This window comes from Phocoena sinus, chromosome X, assembly GCF_008692025.1.
Source record: "Phocoena sinus isolate mPhoSin1 chromosome X, mPhoSin1.pri, whole genome shotgun sequence".
Classification (NCBI taxonomy): domain Eukaryota; kingdom Metazoa; phylum Chordata; class Mammalia; order Artiodactyla; family Phocoenidae; genus Phocoena; species Phocoena sinus.
The window spans coordinates 73802917-73819456 of NC_045784.1; the positions used below are offsets into that span (position 1 = coordinate 73802917).

The 16540-nt window shown below is 34.6% G+C and overlaps 1 protein-coding gene across 2 annotated transcripts in view; it reads left to right on the top strand.

Annotated features, from left to right (window-relative positions):
* The window catches only part of DACH2 (dachshund family transcription factor 2), a 654283-nt gene that overhangs the window by 238087 nt on the left and 399656 nt on the right, over positions 1–16540 (top strand). For both annotated transcript variants that reach the window (XM_032619764.1, XM_032619765.1), the window contains one exon: positions 10826–10938. In XM_032619764.1, the coding sequence (XP_032475655.1) occupies positions 10826–10938 (113 nt within the window). The remainder of the gene's footprint in view (positions 1–10825; positions 10939–16540) is intronic.

Genomic DNA, 16540 nt, shown 5'->3' on the forward strand with positions numbered 1-16540 from the left:
CTGTCACAAAAAGTATTTTCTATTACAATAATTATAATAATACTAATATAAGAGTAATGGTCTAGATAATGGCATGAATCAAAAAACAAAAGCAAAATCACACAGAATAAATACATACTCTCATTTCTTATTTATAAATACAGTTCCCTCATGTAAACTTTGAAAAAGTTTCTGTTTTTTTACTCCATTTCCCTCCCTATATTTTGGGATAAATTTTGTCATTTCAAGTGTTAAACAGTGAACATAAGTGTGTATATATTCATTTTCTCACAGTAAAACTATGGTTTTCCATTTTGAGCTGTGTCAGGCACTTTTCTAACCTTGAACTGTGCTGTGGGTTTAGCCATCAGGAATGTGCCCACAACAACATATCCCACTCTTAGAGGCCTGTATAGGCTTTGAATCTAAATCTAACGTATGGATAAGCTGGTGAAGTTTGGTTTCAAGTTTATCTCACATTAGTTAGAAGTCAGTCTTAAGGACTTGTATCACATTGCCCTTTTTGCAACCTTGTCTTGTTGGTAGTAGGAGCTATAGGATCAAATTGTCATCAGTATTATCAAGAAATCTCATCTGAAATGGAGACTCACATTAGCCATGGGTGCTATTAAATTTCATTTTGCTTCAGAAAGTGGTAAAACATTCTAGTGAGAGTCAAATGTACTTATGAGGGAACATTAAAATATGCAAATTACATTGATTTTATTTTCCTATAGTTAAAGAAGAGATGTAAGTTTAGGTATGGGGGAAAATAACCATGTGTTTTGGAAAAGGTTCTATTTTACAGGAAGAGTTTATTCACACTGGGTGAGGGGAACCTAGAAGGAAATAGGAAAATAATCTTTGCCAGCAGTTGGATTTGTTAAGTTTGTTTGCTTGAAGACAGTGAAGTAAAAGATTATTTTGAGAATTCCATACTGAAAGTGATAGTGTTTTTGACTTAGAACAGCTAATGAAGAAAAAATAAACAGCTTCAAGGATACCCCTATAAAAACATTATCAGAGTAATTGTATGCTGCACCACACCACTACTGTATAAAGTGAGAATCTGTTTAAATTGGAAAATTCTGCTCAAAGATGCTCACACATTAGCTGTTTATTTTCCCTTCTTGCATATTATTTTATTGTGGAGGATTTTAGAGAGGGGAGTTTCCAATTCTTCATAATTCCTTGAATCAAATCATTTTGGTACCCATTTAGCAGATGATAAAACTGAAGCATAGAGAAGTTGAGTTTTACAGGGTCACAAACTGGATTAATGGGACAGATAAATTCAGTTTCTGGGTTCATAGTCCCTGGCTGGGCTATTGAATTTTGCTGCCTCATGGGAACGATGATTTAAGAAGAAAAATGACTTTTAGAAAAGTGTGTTAATGTGTATCCAGGCCACATTGTGTCAGGATTTACTTGTGATATCTGAATCGACCCAAATTTACCTGACTTCAGAATGAAAGTGAGGGCGGGCAGGGAACCTTATAAATGCATGTCCACTGCCATGGCCACCTTGAAGATCTTCATGCCTATTTACTAAAGTTTAGCAACTTATCCATGACTATGCCACAGTCAGCAACAAAGAAAAATTAGAATTTAGCTCTCTATTTTCTAGTCAACTGCTATGAGCTACTCTGTCTTTGATGAAAATTTTCTTTATTATTTTGAAGCGGGAAAGAGATGGGGGGCAAAGGTTTTTTGGGGGAGGAATACCTAAAAAAACCCTGTTTTCCTATCAAAGTAAGGAATGGGGAAGGAAAATGAGAAAGAAATCTGTGTATAAACATGTATTACAGTTACCTTAAGGAAAAATTAGAGTTGTGAAATTAAAGTGTGAAGGTTGAGCTCTTGAATTTTGCCTTACAAGTAAGGACGTATCAGAACGTAAATTAAGTATGTAGTAGGAGATGATTGGGAGAGTTGGAAATTCTTTCAGTACTATCATTCAGATGAGAAAACTACTTTTCTAACACGTAAACTGCAGGATATATCTCTCTGGCTAGACTTATTTTGGCCTTCAAAATTATTTCAGTGGAAATTTTAACTCAATAACTGCAAGCATAGTAATATTACTGTTGAATTTATATAGCACTTTAAAAATTGTGGTAAAATACATATAACATAAAATATATCATCTTAAACATTTTATTTATTTATTTATTTTTAAAAAATTTGGTAAAATACATGTAATATACAACTTACCCTCTATACCATTTTAAGTGTATAGTTCAGTACTGTAATCACATTGTTATGCAACAGATCTCCAAAACTTTTTGATCTTGCAAAACTGAAACTCTATGCCCATTGAAGAACAACTCGCATTTCCCCCCTTCCTCCCAGCCCCTGGCAAACACATTTCTACTTTCTGTTTCCACGAGTTTAATTACTCTAGATACCTCATATAATTGGAATCTTATAACATTTGTCTTTTTGTGACTGCCTTATTTCACTTAGTATAATGTCCTCAAGGTTCATCCATGTTACAGTATATGTCAGAATTTTCTTCCTTTTAAGGTGTGTAGCACTTTTAGCTTTTCAAACTGGTGTTCACATATATTGATTAATTATCTACACACAACTATAAGGTGAGGATAATGCTGTAGTATTATGCACACATTTTGCCCTTTTTTGGAGTAATTTTCCATAGGACCAATCCAGCAGCTTTACTTAAAATATGAGCTAAAATAGACATATGAGAAAGTGGAAAACTATGTATACTTAGAAGTTAATGAATTACCTGCTTTTGACCAGAAATGTAGCATGATTCTAATGGTCAGATTAATAGATTATTTAGTTTACATCTCTAATCGTAAAATGAAGTAACATATTTAGAATAGTCATGTAATTTGCCTGAGGTCACACAGCTGAATAATGGCAAAACTGGTATATTAGTTTTCTGTTGCTGTGCAACTAATTGCCTCAAATTTAGCAACTTAAAATAACAACCATTTACTGTCTCACAGTTCTATCTGTCAGAAATCTGGAGGAGCTTGACTGTATTCACAGTCTTAAAAGGCTGAAATCTAGGTGTTGGTCAGGATGGGCTCTTATCTGGAAGCTCTGCAGTAGAATCTGCTCACAAGCTCATTGACGTTGACAGAAGCTAGTTCATTTCAACTGTAAAACTTGTGTACCTGTTTTCTTGCTGGCTGTCAGCCCAGGGTTACTCTTGGCTTCTAGAAGCTACCTGCATTCCTTGACATATAACGCTGTCCATTTTCATACCAGCAATGTTGTGTTCTCTAATTTTCTGTTTTTTAAGGGTTCATATAATTAGATTGGATCCACCTAGATAATCTCCTTTTCAATTAGCTCATTCATGTGATTAGTTACCTTAATCACATGTAGAAAATCACCTTTGCCATGTAATATAGCTTAATATCTCATTACATTCACAGTTTTAGCAGTTAGGGCTGGAAATCTTGGGATGGAGGAGAATTCTGGAATTCTGCCTCCCACAACTGAGATTAGAACTCAGGTTTAAGTCCTAGTGCTTTCCACTGCATTACACTGAATATCTAAGATTGTTTAAAGTAGTTTTATTTTAATATGGGTTGCTAATATTTATCCATGTAGAGCAAAATTTTAAAAAGATTTAAAATCAGCAAGGAAACTGGCTTCTGTATTTATCTATTAAATATGTGCTTCCAGGCTGTATTCCTAACCATAGAGACTAATGCAGTCAGGTTAATAGTGATCAGCTTCCTAAAAATCTTACTCAACTTCCTAAGCTCTCCAGAGTTATGATATTAACACAATACTCCTGCAGTTTCTGATTGACATTCAAACATGAAATGTTAACTCTTGAGACCATCATGGGATTATGCACAGACTGACAATTACCAATGGGACTTCATTTGCCAGACATGAAAAATAATATTTTGGCCAGTTGTAACATGCTCCCTTAATGCTGGTACTGAAGTTCCCTTTGTGATAATCATTAAAGAGAGCCTGTATGATGACACAAAGTAAAAGGCAGTGGCCTTTCAGAAAAACAGCACCGTTTACAGCAGGTTATACTGAAACCTTCCCAAGACAGTGGAGCTTAACAAAATTTTTCCCCAGGAACCCTAATACCTTGAAGATATTTCACAATGGAAGGGTTCTAGGGTCAAATACTATGCTTAGCAGATAGGGAATCTACTCATCCAGCTGGAGAAGGACATTCATTTAAGAAGTAATTAGAGAAAAGGGAAGAAAGATATATTGGGGCAGATTGCTAGACCAAGGCACTTAGAATTTATTTTGTAGGCACTCAGGAAGTATTGAGGGTTCTAGAGCAAAAGATGACATAATGAAAAGATGTTTCACCAAAATTCAGATCACAGTTTATGTAGAATGTATTGGAACAATGAAACAACTTGTTGAACATAACCTGGGCATGAAGTGATGAGGGCCTGAAGTAGGGTGTTAGAGATAGGAATGGATAGAGATGGAAATTTGCAACATATATTACAATGGAACAAAAATATTGGAGACTGAAAATGAAGGGAGAGATGGAGGGAGAATCAAAATTACCCTCAAGTTTATAGTTTTGGCAACGAAAAGCATGCCTATATTGCTGACAAAACAAGAGAAGGAAGGTGTGGGGAGTGGGATTTGGGGAGGCATATTTTGAATTTGAGATGCCAGTGGAATGTATCCAAATGTGAATGTTAACTTCTTAACATTCTCTTAATATCAAATTTTTGAGCAGTGACACATTCTTTGAATTCAACAATGCCTGTATTTTAAAAACATTGTGTCTGACAGTGGTATGATACACTTTAGAAGGGGAAATGGTTATTTCTTTTTTAAACCTTTTATTTTATTATTATTTTTTAACATCTTTATTGGAGTATAATTGCTTTATATTGTTGTGTTACTTGCTGCTTTACAACAAAGTGAATCAGCCATATGTATACATATATCCCCATATCCCCTCCCGCTTGCGTCTCCCTCCCACCCTCCCTATCCCACCCTTCTAGGTGGTCACAAAGCACCTAACTGATCTCCCTGTGCTATGCGGCTGCTTCCCACTAGCTATCTATTTTACATTTGGTAGTGTATATATGTCAATGACACTCTCTCACTTTATCCCAGCTTACCCTTCCCCCTCCCCGTGTCCTTAAGTCCACTCTCTACATCTGCATCTTTAAGGAAATGGTTATTTAATTTGATTCACTCTAAGATTTACTAAGGTGCAATGATTCCATCGATGTTAATTGGAATTACATAAGCAGAACGAAAAGAGGCTACTAAGAATTTGTCATATACCAGCATTTCTGTTATACAATCTTTGTTAATTATACTAAGACGTTTATTAGAATTCAGTCAATTTATGACAAAAACTAAACTTGTTTAAAGGTGCTAACACCAGGCTTAGAGCACATTTAATTTAAACAGGGAGCAGAGTCAAGTAAATGAAGTATAAAATAGCTTCACATTTATACTTTCTAAGAAGTGAGTAGTCAACCCTTAAATTGTCTATTACATCAGATTTCTTTTTTTATTGAAGGAAAAATAGAAATTCAGCATTAGAAAAGGAAATTAAATATCACCATTTAAAATAATAACTATAAATTATCCAATTTATTACAATCATAAGATTAATGCTAAACATGAATTATTCTACATGATCCTTGGTATTGTAAGACATGACCCTAACAAGGAAGATTTTTCCTCATCCTCTGAACCCCCTTATGTTAAAGATAATTTCCTTAACTTCCCTAACTCTAATGGAATGCTGGTATTGATGCTTTTAGTGTATTCAAATTTAAGTTTTGGATATGCCTATAAGAACTGAAAAAGGAAGTAAATGGTAATGGAATATAAATGACCTTGCCTCTGGTGTGTTTTTTTGTTCCTTGTGTTGATAGCTCCTAGAGACATGATGAGCCACACTTTAAGTTCCCATAAACCAAGAGCTGATTGATGCCCAGTTTAACATAAGCACCATTTTATGAGAGTTACCATAGTGACCAGGTTCCAGTTATCAGCTTGAACAATTTCATATATGATTAATGTTAATTGCCCATTTTGCATGGATGACTTTTTCCCGGGTGCTGAATTGGTTGCTGCTGCCTTTGATCTGGTTGAGAATACAATCCAGTGCAATAGTTAGACAAGTGATCAGTTTGCTAACACTGAGAGAAGATGGATTTAAGTTGCTGTGAGGTCAGAGTTTGTTTCTCTTCATAAACACTGAAAGGTCAGGTAAAGTTTAACTAGTATTGGCATCCTTGAAATGTTGTAATAAATGTCAGGCCTAAGAGATTATTATTAATCCGCAATGCAATTAAAAGTCTTATTGTTCTGATAGAAAGATTCTTATTTAATTTAACAAGCATATTGAAAAGTCAGAGCAGCATTCTCACAGTCTGGTAAACAACACCTTCAAAGCGAATGCCATTCTTGGTTTTCTTGGCTTCTAATGTAATTGAAAAAAATGACACATTCAGGGACTGTCCCAAGGGATTTTAAATATCAGTGATGGCTCTGAAAAGTGAATCCCAGGTCATGGCTTGCAGCTCCCACTTCAGGAATCCAATTGCAGCGATCTTTATAAGTTACTGCTAATACCACAGTTAACTGCCACTATATCCTCAGTTTGTCCAAGAATGTTATGAGTGTTTCTTTAAAGAGTAGTAAGACAAACTTTCATTGAAGAGGATAACATGACTTGTGGTTCCTTGCTAAATCATGTGCTGACGATATATGGTTTACATTAAATATCTTGAAGTCTCATGACATCACTAATTAATTTATTAAGAAGATTTTTTCTTTGAAATAAAATTACTCAATTGTTTACTCCTTGATTCATATACAAATGGCTGATGATACAAGATAAAAATAACTCCAACAGTGAAATTTCATAATCTTAATGAGCAAAATATCAGCTAATTTATTACAACTTGGAATAGATATTTCACAGACTGTGTCATATCTTGTTGACACCAGAAGACATACTGACTTTCTTTCTTAGGGACCCGTCAACTCTACAAAGTTTATAAACTTTGAGGTAACGCTCTGATGGTAATCCACTTTAACTGCAGAAAAATGAAATACTGTTGATACATATTTCAATTTGTTTTTTTCTTTAATCGCAGGAAGCTGAGTTACTATTTCATTTCTTCTGAAGAAGTTTACAGAGTGAAGGGTAAAATACATATCAGGATAAATTATGTTATAGGATGACCTGGACCCAGAGAAAATCATGATTCTTTGGTATAATTTCCTTCCAAACCACCTATTAATGTTGATTTTATAAAGCTGATGATCTCAAAGATTTAGCTGAGCTTTTTAATAAGAGTTTTGCTATTTTGGCGGGTTGTTTGCCTTGTACCATAAAGTTTTGTTTATGATGCTCATGGGTAATATAACCACTGAGCCATTTGAGTGGGAACTTTAAAAAGGGCCTGTTTTATTTTACAGAGTACAAATAACCTTGTAATTAAACTGAAAACAAATAATTGCCAACAAGCAATTATCATTCATTTAAAGAGTAATTACATGGTTATTTGTGCCCTGTAAAATAAAGCATTACTGAAATCAGTAACACAATCAATATTTTAGCAGAAACAGGATGCTGCAATGATAAACCTTTCAACCTATGCTGATTAAATTGTCATCCAAATAACAGTTTTCTAGTTAAATCACCACATGTTTATTTGTCTTGATTAATATGTAAATATCTGCCTAATGCTAATAAAGCTCTTAAAGATAAGAAGTGTGGCAAGATCATCTATCAAGAATATTTCCCAACTTTCTACAGAGTCCTCCATAGTCTTTCATCATATTGTCAGGCTTGTGTTCTTTGAAAAGAAATGCAAGAACTTTATTGCTAAGAATATCTTACTACTGAGGGTTATTTGGTCTAAAAGTAAGAATAAATCTACCTTGTATTAGTATGGAGCTCTACTGATTATAAAGCACCTTCACAAATTTTATTCTAATTAGTTTACCCTAGGCGCCCATGTCTTCTTTCCAAGAGTATAAACAAAGGCATCTGAATATGATTTTTCTCACTGATAAGTTTAAACAAGTTTGGAAGGATACATCACACAACCGTACTCACTAAAGAGTTAATCATAAATTTTAAATAGCAGGTCAAACACACATCTCTATCACTAGACCTTAAGCTCTTCAAAGGCAGAAGCTGTTCTAGGTTCTCACAATGTATCAATGAACAAACAGACCAAAACCCTTGCCCTTGTCAAGCTAACTTTTTAACCTTGTAACCCTGATACCTAGTTTCAATGCCAGATACACACTGAATGGGCACTTAGTGCATGTTTGTTTATTGGATGATTGAATAAGTGAAACTGTCATTACACATGAATAACTGCTGGAACCTTCAGCCCTTGAATGGGTCTTGAAGTTTGTAGGAACTTTCAGACATAAGACAGTATCTATCATCTACCCTTCTTTAACCTTGTAAATAGTCAGATTGGACTGGATCATATTTTGAAGCTCTTATAATTGCTGTAAAGTCCAAAGTTTAAAAGTGATTACCTGATGATTAAATGATGGCTTTCTATTTATTTGGTCAATAATAGAGCAATCAAAGGAATATTTGGAAACTGTAGCCATGGCAAAATAATGTGTCCTATCATTACTCATTAACTGATTTTAATTAACCATTTACCAGCCCCTACTGTGTGCTAAACACCATGAGAATTGCTCAGGGTACAGTGACAAACAAAAACAGACATATGTGCTGCCTTCATGACCTTATATTTTAGTTGGGGAGGCTCACAATTAATCATACCAACATCATAAAATTATAAACTGAAAATAATGTTAGGATGGAGAATATGATCCTCTTGGCTTATAGCATTTGTAGTAAATACTACCAAGCCATTTGTGACATTAGCCATGAATTCCCCAATATAGATCTGATGGTGGGAAATTTGACCAAATTTTTCAAATCTTGGAATTTAAGGTAGAACCATCAGACTAAGAGGCCTGTAATCTAATGCCCCCAAGCCTGAGTCAGCTTATTGGAAAAGAGCTACATCAAATTGTGAGACTGACCAATAAATTTGGAACAGAACTGTTTAAACCTTGTAGCTTCCAAAGTATACTGTCAACAACTGTCTCAGGGAAGTAGAGTGAGCATCAGGCTGCTTTCTTCTGGAGACAGCCTGTCTGAAATTGATTATGAGCATAAAGACAGCACTGAAATTTTTATGCTGGAAAAGTACAAAGAGTTATCAGGTGGTCTTTAATAAAGTTAGTAGGCTTGAATTCTGACAAATAGAAAGATACAAAGAATCACTTGGAAAGTACAGACTTGGTGACGATTATTCAACAAAAAGTGCCTTTTTCTAATGACTGGATATAACCTGATGAATATTGTTCAGTGACCTTGGGATCCTTTAGGGCATTTGAAGTAAATTGGATATTTTTCTTATCACTATTCCTTCAAAGAGTTAGGAAGCCATAAAACAGGGCAAGGACAAACAGGATAACAATGCTGAATTAAAGAAAATAAATTATAGCCCAAACTTGAGTAGAAAGAGGGAGAGGAGATTCAGTTTATAAAATTGAAATATTAAATGAGAAAAAAAGAATCTTTCATGCTAGATTGATATACAATATTGATGTACAATGAAAGAAAATAACATCAGCACAGTGTATGAAAAATGAACTGGGTAATAGTACCTCTGTATAAGGTTGCTAGAAGTCGTCTTCATTTGAAAGCAGAGTTTGTCTTACATTGATGGAGCACTTTGCTACTGCAATGTTGATAGAGTGAGGTTTAACTTAAATTTCTTTGTGAACAAAAAGTCATTTTTGGAAATGTTCTCTATCTGAACCTTATACATTTTTGCAGCTTGGGTTATTTAATATAGTATTTTGCAGTATTTTGTCAAAATCCCTCTTATTCAGCTTTGTAAACTGCATTTCTACTAAGAAGCAACAGCAGTATTTTAAGTAACATTAAGAAAGTAATATTTGAAATATACTGCATGACTTGAGAATGACTTGATCCTAATGTTCAGTGACTTATAAGTCTGTTCATGTAGTGACAGCTTCTAAATAATATATTTAGTACACTGACTGTATTAGAGTACAAGATTGAAGCCTGATACTGACTTTCTATTTCACTATTTTATGGATTAACATTTGCAACTGCAAACTGTTCACACCTGGGTGAAGAATGTGCAAATAGAATAGGTTAGGTTAATGTTTTAAGTTTAGCATCAACTCATCAGTTAAAAATACCAATCAATCTGTGAGACAAAACAGCCTAGATTGCAAAGGTGGCAGGTTTCCTTAGTACAGCCACTCCAAGAGAGTGTACTGCTGGTTATACAGCCTGGTTTAAATAATAGGTATGAAAAAATCCTGAGGGCAGGGGTTCTTTGTTCCTTGTGGGCTCCCAGCAGCTGTGGAAATGCTAGTAAACATCAGGTCTTATTCTACATATCAGCTTTTTACCCCTCACCTCTGGCATGCTGAACAGAGACTTAATCACTTCATATTCTATACGATCCTAATTCTGTGAGTCCCTATCTCAGATCTCAGTTGCATGTATTAATACCAGGGATCAAGTGTACCTTTAAGAGCGGGGGTAACTTTGGGTTTCTCACAACAGGTAAGCTGTATTGCAAAGTGCTGGCTTGTAAATAGAATCTAAACTAGAAATTGATCTCTTATGGTTTTAATGCTTGCCATAATTATTTTGGAAGTTTAGTATAAAGTATTGGTCCTTTAGTAATCAATGAAAATAGTCTTTAATATAAAAGTATATCATTCTTGGCAATTAAACAAGATTTAGGCGAATGTAGCAAGTGATGGTATTTCCAAAGAGCATATTTTAACCTGATCTTTGTCTGTTTTTCAACAGTTCAAGGCCTGGCAGGCCTCCTAAGCGTTCTTTGGGAGTGTTGCAGGACAATGCTCGCCTTCTGCCCCATTCAGTTCCAGGCCTCTTATCACCAGGACTTATCACTCCGACAGGTAATAAAATCCATCCGATGATCAGCCTTGTCTCTTCATACTGCCCAGCATTTGAAATGAACTAATATTGATCTAACTGCCTTGTCCTTCAGAGCTTTTCAAGCTCTACTAGAGGTTACATTATTGAATTTTTTTGATTATTCATGAAAACAGTTTTGTTATTCCAGTGACTCAAATCAAATGGACATGACTTAAAAATTAATTGTCATTTCCTTGTAAGAAATCTCTTTCAAGCCCTTATTGTGTGTATGTATGTATGTTTTTGTGTGCTGTGGGCAGAGATGGCGGGGGCTGGGGGGGACTGGCCAAACTAGCATTTTCTCAAAGCCTCCTATGGAATGTAGTATACCTGCTTGTTGATATGTCTCAATAATATTCCTTTTGTTTCCAAAAGTTCTGGGCATCTGTGTATCTTTTCCATGTTATTACTCTAGGATAAAATGTAGAAATAATATGCATCATCCCTGGTAGTACCTTATGATTAGAAAAGAAGAAAGTGCAAGTAGTCATTGTCTTAAATAATGATTCAGTGTTTTTCATTGAACACTGTGATAAACAGTACTCCCCTAAAAATACCAGTCTCATAAACTTGCATTTTTGATTCTCTAAAACAAAGAACATAAAAGCACATAAAACACTCAAAAATAAGCTTGCAACTATACCTCAATTTAAAAAAAGGAATTGAAAAAAAATAAGCTTGCTATTTCTCTAACTGAACCTTTAAAAATCATTAAAGCTACTATGTGGTAGAAAATGTATTTAATGACAATATGATCTTTGTATCTTCAATGATATATAAAACTAAAAAAACCTAATGTGTTTTGGGTATTAGATCCTAGGTAATGCAAAATTATATGAGTAGTAGTCCTTGTCACAGTAGAATTAGGGAGAAGTTCATGTAAACTAATAATTTCAAATTAATTAAAGTATGATAGAGACTATAATACAAGTACATACAAGGTGCTATAATATCACAGAATGGGAGCAACTAAATCAATTTGTTAAGTTGGGTAATGCTCATAGAAATTTGAGTTATGTCTTATAGGCTGAGTGTTGGACAGATGGAGAATCAGAGGAAAAATATCCTCTGTAGACAGATATACACTGATGAGAAAGGGCCTGGTATGCTAGGGGAAATAGCAATTAAGTGGAAGAGATGGGAGCAGAGATTTAAGATGGGAGACTTATAGGTGATACAGTTAGAGTTAGAGTTAGAGTTAGAAAGAGTGGGAAAAACCAGCTTGTGAAGCTATCTTGTTTAACAGTTTTTTCCCTATAGACCAAAGGTTTTCCAAAGGGTCTTTCAAGGACTTTCCTTACTGGCTGACATGGGATTGGGGAAGTACTTCTAGGTTCCCCACTTCTGCCTCAGAATTTTACATGTTCTATTTCATATAGGATTTTGTTCAAATAAAAAAAAAAGCTGCTGTAGGTAAAAGGAACCACTGATAAGTAACTGAGTAAATGCTTTAAAAACAATTGCTGTTGAAGGTAAGTAGCAATGAAGGGAGAAATACTGAGGACCTGAATTGAGGAGAATTCAAAAGTAGAAAAGAGATTCATAGTTGCTTCATAATTAGAATTAAACACACTTGATAACTGATCAAAATAGAGAGCGAGAGGATGAAATCTAGGATGATTCATGTCTAGCCTAGGTTATAAGTTGGATGATTATGTCATTAGCTAAGATAGAGAATTTAGGAAGAGACTCAGGCTTTGGGGATTAGATAATGATTTTTTAGACTTTAAATATTTATAAACAAATTCTGATACAAGAAGAAAGCAGCCCTGTGCATATAAATGAATATAGAGGGCATAACAGTGCCTGAAATATATTACCTTGGTGCTCAATAAATGATAATGTATTTATTGACTTCTAAAATACATTGACAGAGCCTAGAATCAGTACCATGTAAATAATCAGGTCTGTGTCCTGATGAAAGATGTATCCTGTGTAGATGGAAGAAAAAAAGGATTTTATAATTGCTTTGAGGCTAATGTACTCTTGAGTAAACTTCGGTACCTTATCTGTTGAGAAAAACCTGTAATATATATTAAGTTTCTATTAGTACCAGACATGGGTGCTAAGTGTTTTATATACACTTCATTTAATCTTATAGTAACCTTATGAATATTGCCTTCATTTTTCAAGTAAACAATGTATGGCTCAGTGAGTTTAAATTAATTGCTTGAGGTCACAGAGCAACTGAGTGGCAGAACTGGGTTTCAGACCCAGGTCTTTTAAAGTCCAGGGCCCATACTTTTTCCTCATCATCATGATGTCTTATAGTAAATGTTAAAATCCAGTTTGAGGTTTTCATCCCCTCCTAATTTACTTGGCATGTATGCTTCAATTCCTACAAGATAACGGAGCCTCCTTCCTTGAATTAGAGCCTTGGCCTTCCGTCTTACAACTTGGATTTACCACAGTGAGAATTATTGGAACAAAAAAAGACTCCTCAATTCATAACCCTTTGCTTGTGCCTAGAATGAGATGATAGAGATAGATAAAGGATGGAGTAGGGAAAGGCATGAATACTTCAGTCTAAATAGCAGACAGTAGAAAAATCATTAAACGGGAAGGAAGAGGAATCTGCACAGCTCTATAGTAATTTCTCTTTTTAGAATACATTAATTTATTTTACATGCTCAAGGATATCCTACTCAATTACAGTCATATAAGAAAAAAAATGCTCTGTAAGCCAAGTAGAAATAATTCTGGGATTATGCATTATTTTGCATTAGACACACTTCTTCACTCCTCCATTAGCAAAGATAATTGAGATAGAATCAATTCTCAATTTAGCTATCAGTAAGTTTCATATTTGGCATTACACTTATTATCCATTAAAAACTTAACTTTCATTAATTTTACTTAAATATACTTTTGAAGAATTCAGTTGATATTTTTAATATGATTTGTTATGGGTTGAGAATTATCCTTTTTTTCCCAAATGATAAAATGCTTTACAGTATTTTCCTGTTTCAGGTCCTTATGTCTCAACATTTTTTTGTAAAGAAAGAGATAATATTTTACAGCTCTGTATAATTTTACATACAACTGTCAAATTAATTATTGATAAGAGTCTACTGTTATCTTCTGTTTCAATGTCATATGTCTGGAGAAGCCTCTTTGAACCCTACTGAGTTTGCCTAAGTAAATGAAACTTGTTCTCCATTTGTTTATATTATTTCTTTGCATTTGCAATTTGAAAATGGGGTCTAAGGGTAACAAAATGCAATGATCATGACATCACTTTTTTTTTTTTTTTTTAACATCTTTATTGGGGTATAATTGCTTTACAATGGTGTGTTAGTTTCTGATTTATAACAGTGAATCAGCTATACATATACATGTGCTCCCATGTGTCTTCCCTCTTGCGTCTCCCTCCCTCCCACTCTCCCCCTCCCACCCCTCCAGGCTGTCCCAAAGCCCCGAGCTTATATCCCTGTGCCTTGCGGCTGCTTCCCCCTAGCTATCTACCTTACTACATTTGTTAGTGTGTATATGTCCATGACTCTCTCTCGCCCTGTCAAAACTCACCCTTCCCCCTCCCCATATCCTCAAGTCCGTTCTCCAGTAGGTCTGCGCCTCTATTCCTGTCTTATCCCTAGGTTCTTCATGACATTTTTTCCCCTTAAATTCCATATATATGTGTTAGCATACGGTATTTGTCTTTGTCTTTCTGACTTACTTTTTAAATATAGTGATGCTTTTGTATATTATTTTTGCCTTTAAATTGTTATTTTTCCCCCAACAGTTGCAAGCAAAAAAATGAAAGTAAAAAGGTTTAGAAATGGTTAAGTCATTTGAGAAGAGCTCTCTATTTATTCATATAGCTTGACATGTAAATTCTTAAAAATGCAGAATAATATCAGGTATGCCATATTGTTTTATCTGCTTAGCATAAAGGTATTTCAAATTTTCTACTTTATGTGATTTTATTTCCTTTTTTGATGTGTATCATTTTTCCATTTCAAAGATGTTTATTTTCCTCTTTGTTATATTTCCTCTGTATAATGGAAACTGATTCATTCAAACCCCACTAATTCAGATCTTGAGATAATTCAGAGAGTGGCTATGCTAAAGTCTCTGGTATTAATAAACGTATCTCATTTAGCAAATGAAAAGTATAAATAAAAATGTGTGTGTGTGTGTGCGTGTGTGTGTGTGCATTGGTGTAGGGTCATTAAAATACTTGGGAAATTTAAATGTATTTAGGTATCTAAAAATTGCTCCCAAAATTAATTTCTATACATATAATCAACATACTAATTACTGATGATAATTCTTTTTTCACTAAGATAGGACCCACAGGTGCTATTCTTGACAATATTGTCTGATATCAATTTAGAGATTATATCTATGTAACTACAGACCAAGAGATATAGTATGTATGTATATATGTATGTATCTATCAATTAATATCTATCTATAGATAAAAATGTATATGAATTCATGATTTTCATTTAACATATGTTTCTTTTTTAAATTGGAGTATAATTGATTTACAATGTTTTGTTAGTTTCTACTGTACAATGGAGTGAATCAGCTATATGTATACCTATATCCCCTCCTTCTTGGACCTCTCTCCCACACCCCCCCATCCCACCCATCTAGGTAGTGACAGAGCACCGTGCTGAGCTTTCTGTGCTTTATAGCATGTTCCCACTAGCTATCTATTTTACGCATAGTAGTGTATATATGTCAATCCTAGTCTCCCAATTCATCCCACCCTCCTCTTCCCCTCCTGTGTCCACATATCTGTTCTCTATGTCTACGTCTCTATGCCCATCCTGCAATAGGTTCCTCTGTACCATTTTTCTAGATTCCACATATATGCATTAATATATGATATTTGTTTTGCTCTTTCTGACTTACTTCACTCTGTACGACAGACTCTAGCTCCATCAACATCTCTACAAATAACCCAATTTCGTTCCTTTTTATGGCTGAGTAATATTCCGTTGTATATATGTACCACATCTTCTTTATCCATTCATCTGTTGTTGAACATTTAGGTTGTTTCCATGTCCTGGCTGTTGTAAATAGTGCTGCAATGAACCTTGGGGTACATGTGTCCTTTTGAATTATGGTTTTCTCAGGGACTATGCCTAGTAGTGGGATTGCTGGGTCATATGGTAGTTCTATTTTTAGTTTTTTAAGGGACCTGCATACTGTTCTCCACAGTGGCTGTATCAATTTACATTCCCACCAACAGTGCAAGAGGATTCACTTTTCTCTACACCATCTCCAGCATTTATTGTTTGTAGATTTTTTGATGCTGGCCATTCTGACCGGTGTGAGGTAATACTGCATTGTAGTTTTGATTTGTATTTCTCTAATAATTAGTGATGTTGAACATCTTTTCATGTGCTTCTTGTCCATATGTATGTCTTCTCTGGTGAAATGTCTATTTAGGTCTTCTGCCCATTTTTTAATTGGGTTGTTTGGGTTTTTTTGATATTGAGCTCCATGATCTGTTGTATATTTTGGAGATTAATCCTTTGTTGCTTCTTTTGCAAATATTTTCTCCCATTCTGAGGGCTGTCTTTTCATTAACATATGTTTCCTGAACATCTGTTCTGCACCAAACAATAT